The sequence below is a fragment of the Calliphora vicina genome, chromosome 5 (genome assembly GCF_958450345.1).
Source record: "Calliphora vicina chromosome 5, idCalVici1.1, whole genome shotgun sequence".
NCBI lineage: Eukaryota > Metazoa > Arthropoda > Insecta > Diptera > Calliphoridae > Calliphora > Calliphora vicina.
The window spans coordinates 45,539,019-45,559,129 of record NC_088784.1 but is presented as its reverse complement, the minus strand read 5'-3'; the positions used below and the strand labels follow the sequence as shown (position 1 = coordinate 45,559,129).

General features: G+C 28.8%; 1 protein-coding gene across 1 annotated transcript in view; it reads left to right on the top strand.

The window, feature by feature from the left end:
* The window catches only part of sli (slit guidance ligand), a 152,293-nt gene that overhangs the window by 74,273 nt on the left and 57,909 nt on the right, over nt 1-20,111 (top strand). Inside the window, 2 exon segments of the mRNA XM_065511091.1 lie at nt 15,634-15,705; nt 19,983-20,054. Of these exon segments, the coding sequence (XP_065367163.1) occupies nt 15,634-15,705; nt 19,983-20,054 (144 nt within the window).

The window sequence follows — 20,111 nt, the reverse complement described above, 5'->3', positions numbered from 1 at the left end:
ACATTACTGAAGGAGAAGATATCGATATAGGACAAAGATATGTCCTGTCGATATACAGATTGTATTATTTTTTTTAATTTAATTTCTCTTCTGAAGTTGCTACTGACGATCATATTAATTTATACGATGATTTACTGCATGCAACTAATTTCTAGTGTCATTTTATCTAAACCGCCTACACCTCTACACCGTTCGATTACAAAAACAAACGCCTTTGAACAAAAATAAAAAAACTCAAAACACAATAAAAGTCATTAAATATTCAATATCTTGAATTACACCACAACTTTCTCTGATTACAGTTAGAGTAATAGTTAAGCATTCTCTCCTTCGAACTTTCCTTATGATCGATTTAAATCTATTCCGACAAACGCATACATTTTGGAAACTTTCAGTAATATTCTAGGGTCATTCATCCATGAATAGTGTTACGTTTTAACCTTTTCGAAACGTTGGTTTATTTCCATTAAATAAACCGGATACTTTTGATTGCAAATAAAATCCGTTTAGTAGTTTAAAAAATGTTGCAACTCTTTATTTATTTAAAAATGTACAACAACAGAATTAAATAGTCACTCAATGTTTTTATACACGTTTATAAATTCGCAGAAATACAGATACACTTTATAATGTACACGAATTCACTTGAAAAATACAGCACACTTTAAGGCACTCAGTTGATGTTTATTCGAAAAGCGTCTCTGATAAACTAACTAACTACTGCAACCTCTGCCACTATTTATAACACTGCCATCTGTACTCTAGATTGCCCTTTAACTGTCAAAGCTCGTATATTCTAGAGCTTTCTATACATACGCCATCTGTGGTGTACTCTCTACAATGTTCTTTAACTGAATATTCAAATTCGAATATACGGTCGCAGCAAACAGCGTTGCCATACTTACGATCAATGGTCAACTGAAAGCTTTCATTCAATGTTAATAATGCCCACAGATATGTTACAATTTGGGCACTGCTATTTGAAAGCATTATACTACTTTTAAATCAGCCGTTGAAATCGTTATATTTGAATGTGAAAGAAATTGATAGTTTTTTTCAAGAATGTATAAAGTTTTGAATGCTGAAAATTTCATTGAAGATTTCTTGCAAAAACAATGCAAACATGTTTTCAACTGGGTTTTTGTGCAAATGAAATTTTTTTATTATGTGAATATTTCTAAATGAAATTGTCCATAAACAATCTCTGTTCAGCTTTGTTGCTTAAGATTCCCATTTTCGTTAAAAGCCCACCAATGTCATTACAAAAAACTACATAATTTTTGGAAAAAGTTCATTTTCGCTAGCAGCTCAGACATCTCTTTCGAAAGGTCAAGGTATCTTATAAAGTCACTTAAGAAGGCTCTCTTGTTAGAGAGCAACTAGTTTTAATTTTAGTTATAAGATTTAAATACTTATTGTTAGGCCTATAAAGGACAGATTCAATAAATAAATAAAGCGTAAATAAAAAAAAACTTAAGACGTCGATAACACATAAAGATAAATGTTAATTCATAGCATATTATACAACGTACAGTGGGGGAACTGAGAAAAAAAGTGGAAATAAATCTGAAACTACTAAACGAATAGACCGATTTTAAGTTTTGAATTTGGGCTTATAACACCAAGGTTCGCCGAGCCACAATGCCCCAAAGTGGGGTATATCAAAAATTATGTCAAATTTTTGTTTGCGATCCGATTTAAAAGATTTTATATATATGAAATTTACTAGACGAGATCTTATAGTTTACGAGTTATTCAAGTTATTTTATTTTTTTACCTACCTTGGTCTGTGTTTTTGCTAATAGCAACGGATCCAATTCTTTCCCGATTTTCTTGTATGTTTTTTTGAATTAACAACAAAGCCATTAATGAGACTAGCGGAAAAGAAAAGATATACATATTATATAGCACGTGTAGGAAATTATGTCCTCTTTTCAAAAATGTACAATTTTTTTAAGAATTAAAAAATTATAGAAGACTTTTTTCAAAAATTTGGGAACAAAAAATGGTAGCTGATTTTTTTTGAAAATTTTAATTTTTAAAATGTTTATGAATCGTTTTTAATGAGATTCTACACTTATATAGAAACTCTTGATACAAATCCAAAAGTGAAAAAGATATTTATGAAATGTAATAATAATAATAGCTATGTTCAATAACTAAAAGTTGTTACTAGTTAGTAACAATTGTTATTTAACTCAAAAAACTTGCAAGTAGAGAAAAATTCAAGAGCGTATACATTTTAGAGAGTGCTAGCAGCTTATATTTCATATGTTTTGTGTTATTGTTTATTTATTTTCAATTTTATTTTTGTGGTGAAAAAATATAAAAAAAAAGAATTTTCAATAAAATTGAAGAAAATGTGAGTATTTATACATTTTAAAAGGAATAAAATATGAAAATTGTGTGTATAAAACAATTGTTACTGGAAAGCGTTTATTTACTTTTTACTATTTTTGAGATTTTAAGAGAGTAATTTTGTAAATTTTGATTTTATTCTCTCGTTGCAAGTATTTACTGGGAAAGTAAATGAACAGACCTAATATTTAAAGCTTAGCTAATACAGTTTGTCAAAAAATTCTTTGCACATATAGAAAAAATAACAAAATTTCAAAGAAAACATTGATTACTAATATAAATAATCAACTTCTTTATTATTTTCAACACATTTTTTATAAACATATGTTTATTAATATAATAGATAACAAAAAAAATCAATTTCAATAAAACCATTCATATTTATAATAAAAAAGGAAAAAAAATCAATTTTTATACTGTCAAATAAATGTTTGCACATTCGATAAAATATTAAGTTTGTGATACATTTCCAGGGTTTTAGCTGCTAATATATTGTGTGTCCAACTTGAGCATCAATTACGGCTGCCCATTGAGTTAAATAGCTTAGGGATATCATATTCCAAGGGTATTTTGTCCCACTCTTCTTTAATTTATTCGTTTTGATTCTTTGGCGATATTTTTTCCACTTTTTTCTTTAAATGTACCTACAAATTTTCGATATGGTTTATATCAGGACTTCGGGCAGGGGTATCAATAACTTTTGTACAGTTATATAGTAACCAGGACAAAATAAATAAGAGTAATGTTTGGGATCATTGTCTAGTAATATTTGTATTAAAACTTGTTTGAATTTACCGGGTCAACAAAACCGAATTTCAGAATTATAGCGGTTAAATCGGTTTTTAAAACATCAAGATAAACTTATTTCGTCAATATTTTATCCAAAATCCTGATTACCCCTACTCCCTTACAGGATATACAACCCCATACCATAACTGAAAGCTTTCCAAAATTAACTGTAGGAATTAAATTTTTGTTTTCTAGAGCTGTCATGACAGTACAACATTATTTTCGTCTCATTAGAAAAAATTTAGTCGTCCCAGCACTCTGGAGGGAGTGAAATGTGCTCTATAGAAAATCTTAATCGTTTCTCAATATTTTTGATTTAGAGCAGGGGTTTTAGTAGCACATTTCGGAGTGTTTCAGCCCATAATAATTTTACACTTTCAGATTTTCCTTTATAATAATTAAAAAAAAAAGGTATAATCTTTTTCGAAATGCGATTTCCTGCTAATGGCAGGAAATTTATTTAAATATAAGTCACTTGTAGAACTTAAAAAAAATATTTTTTAACTAAACGCTATGCAACCTCTTTCAAATGCGATAACATTCATAACAAGGCCTATTTGCACAAAATTCGTTTTTTGTTTTCTTCATTCAGTATGCAAAGATATTTTTGACACCATTCATATTGAAAAAACATATATTTTTGTTGTTGGTGTTGCAACGCGTTTGTCAATTTTAAATATGTTGGTGGGTCAGATAGTCGTAAGAGGTCCAATAACGGAATGTGTGAAAAAAAAAAACAAAAATGTTATGAATTTATTCTTGGAATTCTTAAATGAAAATAAAATTTTAAAAATTTGTTTACTGTGCAAAGATATTTTTGACAAACTGTATATAATGTTATTCATACATTTGGATTGTAGACTGACTGTCTATATAAGATTTAAAACTTCATTTGATTGCATTAATTGTTTATGATCATATGAATTTTGATTAAAATGTAGAAAATTGTTGCCATTGAATTTAATATTTAAACTGTCACTAAACTGCTTCTTATTTTGAATTTGTTTAGATTTATTATTAAAAAAATTCGTTGCACAATAGTTGAATTATATTTTTTTTAAGCTGCAAACATTATTTATTCTTTTTGGACGTGTTTGTAAAACTGCAGAATTTCATTTTTATCAACATCATTTAGTTACCTTATAAGCCTAAATTCCTTATCAATTTAATTAAATTCATCCAGATGAACAATTTCTGGGAAATGTAAAACTAAAGGAATTATGGTGTTATTGGTATCGAACAATTGGGGATTTGTTCTCCATAAAAATATTTTTTAGCGGTTGATAGCTTATTGTATATAAAATAATAAAATATGAAACTAATATTATGTTCTATTTTTCCAAAAATAAGTATTTTTCAATTTAATTGCTTTAAAAAATCAACCCTGTTAGCAGATGTCACGTAGAAACGTAATGAAATTATGTTTTTAACAGGTTCAGACGTTACAGTTACGTTACATTTTATAACTATAATTGTTCTAACTACATCACACACAACAAAAACAATCAGATGTTCAGTCTGTTAAGGATACATTAAATTACGATCGGCTAATCCACTCTTTAAATCAGAGATGTTCAAAAATAAAAATGAAGATGTATTGGTGAGAGAGCTACCCAGCAAACATAATTTATAAGAACAAAATAAAGAATGTTTAGATTTAGAATTTTTGCCAGATATAACCGATTTATTAAATGAATGTAATTTAAATTTTAAGGAAATAAAAGAATACACATTATACGGCCGAAATTCTCTAAATTTTTTTATTTATTTCTGACTTTGTTGTTTTGTGTTCAATTGTAATTGAAACGCGTGTGTTTGCTTTGCTTCGTCCAAAAACCAACCAACAACAATGCTTAATGAATTTCTGAAAAAATGAGACATTTGTTACGCTCTTTTAAAGAGAATAAGAATATGTGTGTTGTTACTCAGCGCGAAAGCACAATGAAATGAACATCATTGCTTTAAATTTACCTCATACTTGCTACATTACGTAACAGTTGATACCAGTAATTAAATCATAGGTATGGAAATATTGCTCATCTCTAGTTTCAACACATTGCTACCTTATACTTTATTTTTGCTACAAGTGTATCAAAAATACTTTTATTGTCAGGTAATTTTTTTGGAAAATCCCTACGGTAAAAAAATGTTTCCCAAAAAATATAATTTTATTTAAGTATTAGATTTAATTTATATATTATTGGAAGAAGTACAATACAAAAAGTAATAAGAATTAACAAGAAGTCCTTTTTATGAAAAAATTGAAAAATATATTTTTAGTTGTAAAGTTCTTTATTTATAATTTGTTCAATTCACAGCGTAGTTGTATGTTGTACGTTGTTTGATACAAATATTGTTGTGAACACAAATTTCGCCAAGTCGTAAGTTTACCTTGTCAAGCATTGAAAATGCCAAAACAGGAAGATCAAAATAAACATTAAAAAGTCTATTAACCCTCTGTTAGTCGCAACTGATCTGGTTGATACAGGCAAACATTTTTTAACTTTTAACTATTTTTGGATAGAAATATATTTTTACTGCAATTTTATTTTTATTACTCTTTTAAATACTTTGAATTTAATATTGTTTTAATGTTAATTAAAAGTGAACAGATTATTTTCAAACGCTCCTTTTTTATTGGTATCAATTTGATACATTGCGACTAGTCTCGATTTAAAATGATTGCGACTAACGAAGGGTTAATATATAAAATTAATAATGCAAGCGAACAATAGCAAACTAATGTCTGCATTGTGTGAAAAATACAAACAATTGACAAATATTTAAACAAAAATGATCCTTTTTCATAAATTAAATAAAATACCGTTTGGTTGTTACTTTGAACTAAAATGAGCTGAAATCAGAGACATAACTGTTATAAGAAATACCTAAAAAAATTTAGCCATAACTGTTATATTGTAGAAATAAATTTTTGTTTCTTTAAATAATAGTTATTCTCAATGAAAATAAGTTTTGCTTTTCAATAAGTGTTATTCATAATAAATATTTTTTTACGTTACTCGTAACTTTTATTTTCGATTTATATTTTTTTACGTTGCCTAATAAGAGTTATTTATAATAAATATTTTTTTTCGTTATTCATAACTTTTATTTTTAACTTCACCTGAAGTATCAATTAGAGAACTTTACGTGGATTTATCTTCAGAAGATGACAAAGGCAATACATCGCGAGAGTTATTAGCAGCTATAGCTGAAATAGAGAGCTTTAAACCTATGAGACTGGACGTAGAAGCCGATTTGTTGCAATATTAGGAAGAGAAAAAGGACACTTTTGCAATATTTAAATAAATTGGTTCATATTGTCTATGCACTGCCGGCTAAACGGCTTTCTGTTGAAAGAGCATTTTCTGCTTTGCGTATTTTGTTTGTTGACTGAGAAAAGGTGCAACTTGGCGGACAATGCGTTTGCTAAAACATTGATTGTGAAACAAAATTCTTCATAATTAAAAAACACACAATAAAAAACATCAATCTCATACCAAGCTTATTTTTTGCGACTTTAAAGGTTAAATTCAATGTATGTAATCAAGGTGGCGAAAGAAACTTCTTTTGAGTTATTAGCAACGAAAAAAATATATTCTTTAGAATAACTCTTATTAGGCAACTTAAAAACATACAAATTGAAAAAAAAAAGTTATGAGCAACGTAAATAAATATATATTATGAATAACACTTATTAGGCAACGTAAAAAAATAAAAATCGAAAATAAAAGTTATGAGCAACAAAAAAAAATATTTATTACGAATAACTCTAATTTGAAAACGTAAAAATTATTCATTGATTTATGCCAAACTTTTTCAGTCTCAAAAAATTGAATAACAGTTATTTTTGGTCTCTGGCTAAAATTTTTGTTTATTTATAAATATGAACGTTTGGTAACACTTTAAATTTCATACAACATTCGAAAAACATATGTACAGTAAAACCTTGATAATCCTGACATCGTTAATACACATTACATTGTGTACTCTATAATCCGGATTAATTACAACTTTATAACTTTACAATCCGGATAGCATACAAACTGCAGTGTTAGTCTTTATTAATTTTTACTCCAAAAGCAGTTTTTTTGCTTCAAAAACAAATTTCTAATTTTTTTTCTAAAACAGAAAAGTACCTACAAACCATTTTTTTATTATTTCATTTCTAGTTTTTTCTTCTGAAGTTCAGTGTTTTTGCAAGATGCATTTAGTAAAGAGGCCACACAAAACTTCATATCTGTTAGATTTGTCCTTTTTAAGTATATTTGTTTTAAAAGCATTTTTAATACAAGAACAATGTTTTTAAATTTATATTCGGTAGTCCGGATAATTCGTAATCCGTCTTAGGGTCTGCAATCAATTATCCGGATTATCAAGGTTCTACTGAATGTAAAAATGTTATAGGTGTACAACTATTGTAAATTCAGACGACTTATAACTCATGCGGCTTACAACGTCAGTTGTGAATTGAACAATTGTGTTGAGCTTATTTACGTAACCATCCTAACTTGACTAGCTGTGCAATTAAGACTTATAAAAATTAATGCATTCGATTATAAATCTTAAAATACATATTGAATTCAAAATTTCAGAATTTAACTGATTTCGAACTTTTTACGTATGTCTGAAACAAGGGAAAACACGTTCAACATCCGTATTTGCATATATTTTGCATGTATGTATAACTATTCCTACTTTTAAAACGCACTTTACTACTTTTATGGATTTTTTTTTGGAAATTTTTTATATTGTGCATATCATCAATATTTGTGGACAATAACATACTCAAAAGTGTACCACATACCAACTCCAAAGTCTTGGATTAGAAAATCCAATGTGTTTTCGCAAAGTCTTCGATGTAAAATTTTAAATAATCAGATTTTGTCAGACAGTATCAAGGATTTTAAAATCTTTACAAGAATTATTTACATGTATGTATGTATTACTACGTTTATACGCAGCCTATTCGCAAATAAAAATTATTTGCATTTAACTATCTCACTGTTTATAAGTTGTAAAATTTTTGTTTTTATGTGATGCCGGATGGTAAACTTAAATAATTTGGTAGTAATGTTTTTGAACAAAATATGATAAATTTTTTATTTTTTTTAAATGCAAATATGATAGAATCTAAAATTCATATTTGTTTTGCAATCCAAGTAATGCAAAAACACAATGAAATATTTTAAAAACGTCTTAATAAACTAAAAACGTTAAAACATATGGCAATGCTTAAAATCTTATTTGCAAATAGTGTCGTTAATCAGGAATTGTTTTCGTGAGTTAGCTATTCGCAAATAAAAAATTAATTCACTGTTTATGCGGCAAATTTTTCTAAATGCAATATTTTTATTTGCGAATAAGCCGTGCGTATAAACGTAGTATATGTATCCGATGATATTAAATTATGAATGTTAACATTACTGAATGAAGAATATTAATGAAAACTTGTTATTTCAATTGAAATAATGCGCTTAAAAATTTCTTTTATTTTAAACCATGATACAACAACATAAGGTACACCCAGTAGAAAATAAATTCTCAATTATACAATTCCTGTTACGTCAAACAAAAGAAAATATAAAAAATATGAAAACAATCAAAATCAAAGTTTGACGTTATAGGGCTAAATATTGAAAACTCTCCCTAGTGATTCTACCTTCTGCAATTATTGTATCATGTTTTAAACAACATTTTAAAGAAAATAATAATTGATTGATTGAATTGACAGTTAAAAGATATTTGCTAAATAATTATTTGAAATTTTATATACATATGTATGTACATTAGAGTGCTCCAAGATTGTATGGACGAAGGTATCTGAATTTCATCGGCCAAAAGTCCAACTTTTTGTTAACTCCGATTTAAAAAATTTTAATGCCATTCAATAGTAAACACATTCCCCATAATCATAGTCAAACACTAAAGTCGGTTCTTTTTAAAACAACTTTAAAATAAAAACCTGCTTTTTATTAATTTGCAACCATAGTCAAAATTAAAGTATGTTTTAAATTGGACCGACTTTAACTGGGTGTCACCTCAAATGTAGAAAATGTTTTCATACAATATACAAAGAAATACAGACAAGTGGCAACGCTGAACAGCTGACATACAAAATTAAAAAAAAAAATCCAAAAAACGTAAACAATAAAAGTAACCGGGACATCTAAAGAAAGAAAGTTGTTTGTTGTGGAAAAATGAAATATATAAGATGAATATCATAATTAGAATATTTTGGTACTAATTTTATTGATAACTGTTCAAAAATTGCAAAATCTCTACCAATATCTTGTAACTTAAACATTTTTTACTTTGTGACGAACTTTTTTACTCGGCGAAGAACAGCTGATGCTATTGTTAAACGAGTTAAAAACAACTTCAGCTAGTTTTATATTTTGAGTCGACTTCAGCGTCAGAAGTATACTTTAACTTGTCTATGATAGACCTAAGTCCACTCTTAAGTAAAGTCGAGTTTAATTCTTTTAAAATGTACTTTATTTTTGACTATGATTATGGGCCATTGAAACTAAGGTAGCCAAAAAATTAGATAAAATATTGTCAATAGTGTGCGTGGCATGCTGTTAAAGTCAAATATTTTATACATTTTGGGGCTCTCGCCTTATTACTCCTAGAGGGAGGCAACTGTTAGAAGCAATATCGTCTAACAGACTAGATGCCATATCTAGTGGCCAACCTACTTATTGGCCTACAGACCTCAATAAGATTCCCGATCTAATTGACTTCGCTGTAATCAAGAATATAAAAAGAGAATTTATTTCAGTGATCCCTTCGCTGGACCTCTCGTCAGACCACTCGCCTACAGTTTTAACGTTATTAGCAGTTCCAAGTAAATTGGAAAACTCTTACTCTTGTTTCCCTAACAAGAAAACGAACTGGTTAAAGTATAAAATGTATGTTAGCTCACACTTGCCACAAAACATCTCATTGAAAAATGAGTATGAGATACAATCCGCTGTCGATATATTTACAGACATTTTAACAAACGCCGTTAAAGTGTCCACGCCCCCAGTCACCCTGGGGAATTACAGACATTCAAAATGTCCTAAAAACATTGATTCTCTTATCAAAGAAAAGAGAACCCTCAGACGTCAATGGCAACAATCGCGATCTCCGAACATAAAGGCTAAACTTAATCAGTGCCAAAGAAGACTTCACGTCGCCTTAAAGATTAATAAAGAATCTAACCTGAGAAATTATCTTAGAAACTTAGACCCTACTAAGAACACAGAATATAGTCTCTGGAAAGCTGTGAAAAATATGCAATGCCCTATTGTATATGAGTCGCCCATACGCCTTCAGAACGGAGAATGGGCAAAAAATACTTCAGAAAAAATCAAAGCATTTGACAATCACTTGGAGAATGTATTTACCCCAAATGATACAAATTCATATATTAGAGATAATGTCATAAATAATGTGGTGCCAGCCCCACTAAAATTCCGGTTCTCTGCCGTGAGGACGACGGTCAAAGGTCTTAAGGCTGGAAAATCACCTGGTATAGATAAAATTACTACCACGATGATAAGTAATCTGCCCAACTCAGCACTGAGAATTATTTTGTTCATATTTAACTCAATACTACGTATTGGATATTTCCCATCCTCATGGAAAATATCTGATATAGTTATGATACCGAAACCGGGAAAAGATGTCACTCAAGTGACATCATACCGTCCCATTAGCCTATTGTCAATATTCTCAAAACTTTTTGAAAAGTTGTTACTTGAGAGACTTATAGTGCACCTTGACGAAAATTGCATTACTCCTGACCATCAATTTGGTTTCAGAAGGAAACATAGTACTATCGAACAGGTACATCGGATAACTACACTTATTCGGAAAACCTTCGAGAGCAAGCAGTATTGTTCCGCATTATTTATTGACATATCTCAAGCCTTCGATAAAGTCTGGCACGATGGACTAATACACAAAATTACTAGATTACTACCTGCGAACGTACATAAACTGCTTAAAAATTACATACAAGAAAGATCTTTCCAAATCAGTTCAAAGGATGTGATCTCAACACGTCGAAAAATATCCGCTGGTGTACCACAGGGAAGTATTCTAGGGCCGTTCCTATATATTTTATATACTGCAGATATGCCCACGAGCGCACTGACTCACACATCTACATTTGCGGATGATACCGCTTTTTTAAGTACACATGAAAACCCCGTAATAGCTTCTGAACAACTCCAGTCTCACATCGGCGATTTGGAAAAATGGCTGGACAAATGGAAAATTAAGGTCAATGCAACAAAATGTATTCACGTTACATTTACTTTAAGACGAGAAAGTTGCCCTTCCATACAGATAAATAATATCAAAATCCCAGAACAGAGCCATGTGCGATATCTCGGTATCCATCTTGATCGCCGTTTAACATGGTCCCACCATATTGAAGCCAAGGTTACGCAAATAAAATTAAAGTCAGTCCAACTGTACTGGTTAATTGGCCCACGGTCTGCTCTAGACTTGGAATACAAAGTGCTTTTGTACAAAACAATTATAAAACCGATATGGCTATACGGCATTCAGCTATGGGGAACAGCCTCCTCATCTAACGTTGAAAAATTGCAAAGAAAGCAGTCAGCACTGTTAAGGACAATAACAGGTGCCCCTTGGTACATTCGCAATAGTAATATCCATAGGGATCTCAATGTCCCCATAATACGCGAGGAGATCAAACTCTCCAGTCTAAAATACATTTCAAAACTAATGGATCATCCAAACCCCCTCGCCAGGGAGTTGCTGTCATTTGAGGGTCATAGACGACTGAGGCGATTGGAAACACTGGATCTGGCCAGATAATCTTCGAGCACTCATGTTGGATATTGCAGCGGCAATAACAACTTTAGTTTTAGTTTAGGTTAAGATTTGAATACTTATTTGTAAATTTCTAAAAAGAAAGATTCAATAAAGAAAAAAGATACTGAAAAAAAAAAATTTTATAAAAAAAATTGATTTTTATAAATTTGATCAGAAGTAAATTATCATTATCATCATTGGCCCATAATCATAGTCAAACACTAAAGTCGGTTCTTTTTAAAAACAACTTTAAATTAAAAACCCGCTTTATATTATTTCCCAACTATAGTTAAAATTAAAGTATGTTTTAAATTGGACCGACTTTAACTGGGTGTCACCTCAAATGTAGAAAATGTAAAAAAAGGTAAACAATAAAAGTAACCGGGTCAACTAAAGAAAAAAAGTTTTTTGTGGTGGAAAAATGGAAAAGATAAGATTAATATCATATTTAGAATATTTTGGTACTAATTTTATTGAAAACTGTTCAATAATTGCAAAATCTCTCACAAATTCTTGTAACTTATTTTTTTACTTTTTGCCGAACTTTTTTACAAGTGTCCTCTTTAAGCCCATATATACTTGTTGACCGGTGTTGAACACTTTTTTCATTTGAATGAAATTACTCCCAAATTTTTTTTTATTTTTATTTTACAAGTATTTTACAAGCAAAGTACAAGTCGCAATTTTGAAGATATTGCGATAAAATTTGATACATACATTTTATTCGGCCCGAGGACGAAGCCTATTGAAAGTGACTGAAATCGGTCCATTATTTCACCTATACAAATGTTCTCCCGAAATTATACTTTAAAATGGTTAATTTATATAGGTATCTACACAAATTTTACTCCATATAAGTTTTATATAAACTGTATTAATGTCACCTAATTTTATAATGAGCGGCCCATAATTAGTCATAGCTCTCATATAATGCCCGCTTCCAAAAATCACTTTAACGAGCATAAATCTCTCAAAAATGTTGGTATAAACACAAAATTCAACAGTAATAACTTCCATATAGACATAAATCACACAACCTAATTGCATGGCGATAGTCATAGCTCCCATGTAAGGCCCGCTTCCGAAAATCACTTTAACGAGCATAAATCTCTTAAAAATGCTGATATAAACATAAGATTTAACAGAAATAACATATAGACATAAATCACACGACCTAATTTCATGGCGATCGGTCCATAATTAGTCATAGCTCCCATATAATGAACTTTTCCGAAAATCATTCACGAAAATAAATTATAGTGTAGGGTATTATATGGTCGAGCTTTGCCGAACATACTTCCTTACTTGTTTTTATCTGCTGATAACTTTTTTAATAAGTATAGCTGATTCAAAAAACAAAAAATTTGCATTTTCATACTAAATTTAAAGTTCAACTTTAACCTTAAATTGCTGTACCGATTTTAATGAAATTAAAACTGGAGAAAAATTCAAGAAGTTATCTGTCAATCAAAAAAAATTTCTAAAATATCTTTATCGCTTCAAAAGTTACAGAGTCGATGAAAATCGATAATGAGCCACTGTGGGCCGTCCCACCTACAATAATTGTTCTATGTATTGAAAAAAGACGTTGTGTAAAATATTAGGATGATAGGATAAGGTTAACTGGTGCCGCAACGATGCTGAAGTTTTGTAAAAATTATGCCATTAAATATTTACTTTTGCAAATTAATTTGAAAGAATCGAAATGTGTGCGTAATTGTCGTTCTGATAAGATATAAAACACAAAAATTGGTTAAAAAATGTTAAAGTTATTAAAAAATCGCGAGGCCATTAACAGAATGAACATATTTTGAGAAATATTAAAAATTACGCTCAGAATTATAGACACCTATTAAGGACGATAAAAATAAGTGCAATATTAAATGATAATCATACATACGGTGAAATGACAACATGTATGTATGTTAGTTTTTCAAGTCTATTATTGTTTGTTGCATAATGTTATGTGTTTCGTTTGTTTTATATCTTGTATTTATGTTTCTTGACGTAACATGTTAACAAGTAATATGTTTCATGTTTAGAAAACTTTAGGCCTTGAAGATGTCATTCGATGAGTGACAAATATTGGCATAATATATAATATAACTGGCCTCGAGCTCGAAAAATCAAGATAATTAATTATATTAAAATAAAAGCTTATTTTTACTTAAAATATATCCGTATTTACTTGTACATATATGAGTTTTTGCCTTCGTACGATACCGTTTACCAAAAAAAATATTATTTTTTAACGGCAGTTTCAAAACTCAAATTTCAAATTTTTTAAAATTTTGTTTAACAAATTTCAGAATTTTTAGATCATCACTTTGGGATTTATGGGGAACATAATAGGGAATAAAAATATGAAAAAAGTATGAAAAACAATTCTTTTGAACATATTTTGGCGAATCAGCGGAATTTCCTTACTGTTATGTATTTTTAGTAAAACCTATTCATAATATTATAGTCCAGATAAATTTTTCAAAATGGCTTAGCAATACTATTTTCTAATACACAATACAATATTTTAAAGTTTGTTTCCAATAAAAATCAAATTTTGATCAGCACTATTGAAATTGACTATTTTTTATGGTTTTCGTAGTTTGGGGTCATTTTAGCCCCAAGTGACTGTTTTTTGACTGTTTTTGTAAATATTTTTTTTTGTTTTGTTATATTTTTTTTCAAAATCGGCCCAAAAATTTATAACATTTCGCTATATTTCCATTCGAAATTCCAAATATTGAAAAATTTGACCTTCTGGATTTAACAGTTGACGTTTTCCGATTTTAGTAAAACTTTCAGAATATATTTAAAATTACATGGACTATAATATTCTGAATATGTTTTACTTAAAAATCATAACATTAAGAAAATTCGGCTCAATCGCCAAAATATGGTAAAAAAAATAATTTTTCTCGAAAATCGTAAAATTTAAATCGCAGGTACGGTATTGTCATACTTTTTTCATATTTTTATTCCCAATTATGTTCTCAATAAATCCCAAAGTGATGATCTAAAAATTCAAAAATTTGTTTAACAAAATTTTAAAAAATTTGAAATTGGAGTTTTGAAACTGTCGTTAAAAAATAATATTTTTTTTGGTAATACCTGTGAATAGGTTAACGGTATCCTACGAAGACAAAAACTCATATATAAGTAAATATGGATATATTTTAAGTAAAAATAAGTTTTTATTTTAATATTTCTCAAAATATATACAAAATTCGCAATTTTATTTTTTTGAAACACTCTAATGTACATACAAACATTTTGTGTATTTTAATATGTACTTTTAATATTTGTTAAATTTATAAATAATTTAAGTCAGACCGAAATCAGTCTTAATAAAGTTAAAATACCGTTAATGAAATAATCCATATTGTCCTTACCGTTATCCTTTAACTGTTTCGAATCGTTAGCCAACGTAGTAAAATATGAAAAATTTTTAACTTCCATAAACAGTATTCTACAACTCATCGCAGAGTAAACAATATATAATCAGATATTTACTCCTTTTAATTAAAAGATTTTGATATGTCGATATTTTAATTTAAAAAAAATATTTGGTTTTTATTTTATTTAAAATTTTTAAATTTAAATGACCTAATTCAAATAATAACGTTTAATATATATATTTCATTTTTCTTACAGAGACTTACAAGGAAATAATATAACTGTGATTTTTGAGTCTGATTTCCAAAGGTTGACCAAACTAAGAATATTGTAAGTATTGCAAATCCAGTTACATATGTGTATTAACTAGAAAACTTATTGGGTCATTCGAAAGCTGCGCATAATCCCAGTAAAAAATAATTTAATTTTGAAATGCAAATAAAATTGATGTGTAATTATGTGTGAAACCCAGTTGCCGTCATGTCATATAATGAAATAATTTAGAGATGATGTAGTTAATAATACGCTAGACTAAAGGTAGGGTCACACATGGCAAATATTTGACGAAATAGACGTAAACACTAAATAAAATATATTTGAATTATTTTATTTAATTCAAAAACTTATCTTACTTAGGATGCTGTTTGATCTTACAAAACACTTGTAAGAGTCAAACAAATTTGTGCTAAAAAAAGTTACGCTTTTTTGAGTAAATATTTGTCATGCGTGACCCTACCTTAAGAAACAGAGATGTTTGATACTACATGTGTTCGAGTCTTGTGTTAACTAAATTGTTTATCCTTATACGTACATAAATTACATACAAAATACCATATTGTACGATTCGTATTGGGACATCGAGAACTAAAATAAGTACATACTTATTCAATTCGAAAGAAATACATTTTTCATTGACTGACAAAAGATCTGTGGGTCCTTAATCCTTGGATAGCCATAAAAATTACAAATGTTTTCTTAATTTTTTACAGACAAAAGTCAACTGATTTTCCTAATATATTTTGGTTAAAGATATTTTTTTATATCTCGAGTTATATTCCACTTGAGTTTTTCTAACCACAATTCAAACGGTTAGTTATTAGATCATTTCGTCATAATGCCCTTATATATTATGATAGTTTAAACATATTTGTATTGTGTTCAGCGTTGCCGGTTTGGTTTAATTGGACCAAAATTGGTAGTTTAAAGTTAACAAATTGACTTTTGGTAGTTTGGTTGGTTTGATCCGATTTGTGTCGGATTTTCGTAAGCTAAGATAATTCTGAATACATAAGTATTTTTAAGAACAAAATAATAAAAAGTATAACGAAAAAACTATGGCGCATATTCATAAACGACCACCAAGTGTTAACTTTTTTAAGTACCTATTTATGTTATTCACAATTGGTTACTTTCAGCACAATTAGTTAGCACTTAATCATGGGTATAGTTGTAACTAAATGCCAACTACTAATACATTAAAAAAAAAACAGCTGATTGATTTCATTTTTATACATGTATACAAAAAGAAAATAATCTAGAGATGTGTTTTTTTTTTTTCAACAACATTCTATTGCAAAATTTAATTTTACGTGTGCTTATTTTAATTGATTTACATACAAACTATAACTATAAATTTTGTATGTACTTTTTAGAAAACAAAAATAGTTTTTTAATGGATTTATAAGCCTTTTAATTAATTACAGTATATATCGATCAAAATATTATCGACATTTTGTTTTCTCTACATGTCAAAGCAGTAACTAATTTAGTTATGAATTGTGAATAAGATCTACAACTATCTATGAACTATTTTTTAGTTTCAGTTTTACTAGTTCCGACTTTAGTTATGAACTATTTTTTAGTTTCTGTTTTACTAGTTCCGACTTTAGTTATGATTTATGAATATGCGCCTATGTTATGCCAAAATAATACAATTTTTGGTAAAATGTGAAGTTAGCATTATCTCAAATATTTAGTTTATTCAGATAAAGGTGTACGTATTTAGTAGTGTTCAGTTCAAAAAATTCAAAAGGGCTCGCAAAACGTTTCTTTTCTAATATTATTTTTTCTGCTATTTAAAGATTTCAGTTTTATATGAAGTCTAATTTTGGAGCTGGTGTAATAATGTACCGATTTTTACCAGTTTCAATAAGCTCCGTCATTGGGCCAAATATATTACATTTTATCAAAATATCTTTAAAATTACGACTTGTACTTTATGCACAAGTTTACATGAACATCCAACCAGTCAGCCAGCTAGATGGACGGACGGAGGGACAACGTTAAATCGATTCATAAGTGAAAATGTCTTTAAAGTTGTACGATTTAAAAGGTTTGATATATTTATGATTTCAGTTTTAGTAAATAATTTTCTTTCTCTGAGTAATTTTATAGCAGTAATAATATAACTTTAAGTTAACTAATAATTTTGAAACGAATCTATAAAGCATTTCTCAAATATTAAAAATTTGGTAGTTTTTAATCAGAAATTTAGTAGGAAAAATATGTTTGGCAACGCTGGTTGTGCTTCAAACCAAAAAAATTTTATTTTATGACAAAAGAATAAACATACAGCCCAATTATGAATAAGAATTCCACAGGAAATTTTTTCCCTTTTCCCTTATTCTAAATAAAATTTCCCCGGGAATTTTTTCTCTTTTCCCTATTCTCTTATTCTAAACAAACTTCGAAAATGGGAAAATTTTCCCCGGGAAAAAAGTATGTATTACGAATGTAATACAATTAAGAAAGGATAGTCGGTCAAGCCCGACCATATAATACTCTACACCAATATAATTATGGACCAAAAAGTCATTAAAATGATTTTCGGAAGTGGTCATTTTATGGGAGCTATGACTAATTATGGACCGATCATTATAAAATTTAGTGATATGACTTTTGTATATATATTAATTATTTATGTTGAATTTTATTTGGATACCAACATTTTTAAGAGTTACTTCATAAACTCTTAAAAATTTTATCCAATCCAATATCCAATATCCAATTTCGGAAGTGGGCCTATATGGAAGCTATGAATAATTATGAACCGATTGTCACAAAATTTAGTGAGGCCAGTTCGGCTTATATAAAACATATTTTTGCTGAATTTGGTTTGGATATTAAGATATTTATGAGAGTTTAACAATTTGCAGGGCAATCGTATCGCGTCTAGAAGAAATAATGGGCCGATTCTAACGAAATTCAATAGACATTGTTCTTGGTGCAATAGAAGAGCTTGTACCAAATTTTGTTGAATTATTTTTGTAATTGCGACCTGTTGTTTGATTACAAGGTTTATATAGATGGACAGACAGACATCGCTTAATCGACTCAGAAAGTGATCCTGGGCAGATTGTTATACTTTAAGGTTTTGGGACAATATTTTTGCACGTTACAAACATCAGCACTAACCCAGTAGGGTACAAAAATATCATCAATACATTCCTTACTTTGAGGTCTATAACAACAAATAGGAAACAGTTGGAGATTTTTTTGAACGAAATGCTAACCCACCTAGTATTGCTCGTTTGGATTACATTGGTCTAATACCAACAAACAAACAGAAGAGAACATTGCATATTAGTTTTATTTTGTTTTTAGTTGTTTAAGTCATTTTACAGTTTAATTTTATTCCGGGGAAAAATTAATTCCCAGGTAACACATTCCCCGGGAATATTTATAATTGGGCTGATAGTCTTATTAGTTTAGAACTTTTTTGTTTGAAACACAACAAAAATTAGTTTAAACTACCATAATATATTAGTACATTATGACAATATGACCTTGAAACACAACAAAAATTTGTTTAAACTACCATAATATATTAGGACATATGACAATATGACCTAATAATAGCAGTTGAATATTATTATATTATTTTTTTCAGTAATACAGTTTGTAATTATAAATTTTTAAAATTTGGTACACTCAATTTGAATATACCCTAGGGGAAAAGTAACTAACACTAAAATTGTCACATGACTAGTTCCTAAGTGAGGGACCGGTTCTTGTTCTAACACTTTATAACAATGTCACCTGTCACTTTTACATGGCGGTGTTCTAGAAGGGTATATATTGACATATTTTAGGTAGTATGTGACAAAATATACATTATCGGATATGCACTATGGTTTAAAGAATGATTCTGATATGAAAGTATTATAAAATTCGTACGCTTCTAAGATTACGAGTAAAAATTCTCCGTATGTGACACACAATAAATATGTCCTCTTCGCTTGGGTGCTAGAAGTAATTGTGCATCACTAAAGGTAAGGTCACACATGGCAAATATTTGCTCAAAAAAGCGTAACCACTTTTTTTTGCACAAATTTGTTTGACGTGTTTACTCTTACAAGTGTTTTGTAATATAAAACAAAACTAATTTTTTTGTTTTGAATCATACTAAGCAAAATAAGTTTTTGAAATAAATAAATGAATTCAAATGTATTTTAATTTGTGGTTACGTCTTTTTCGTCAAATATTTGTCATGTGTGACCCTACCTTAAGTTTAATATTGTTATCAAACAATTTTAAAAGTAATGTATTATTTTACTTCATATTTAATTACATACGTATTTATAATTAACAATAATTCTAATTTTCAGGCAATTAACTGACAACCAAATACACACGATAGAGAAAGGCTCTTTGCAGGATTTAATTTCATTAGAAAGACTGTAAGTATATGCAAATAATTATATGACTTGCATGATATGTTTATTATAATGATCTTA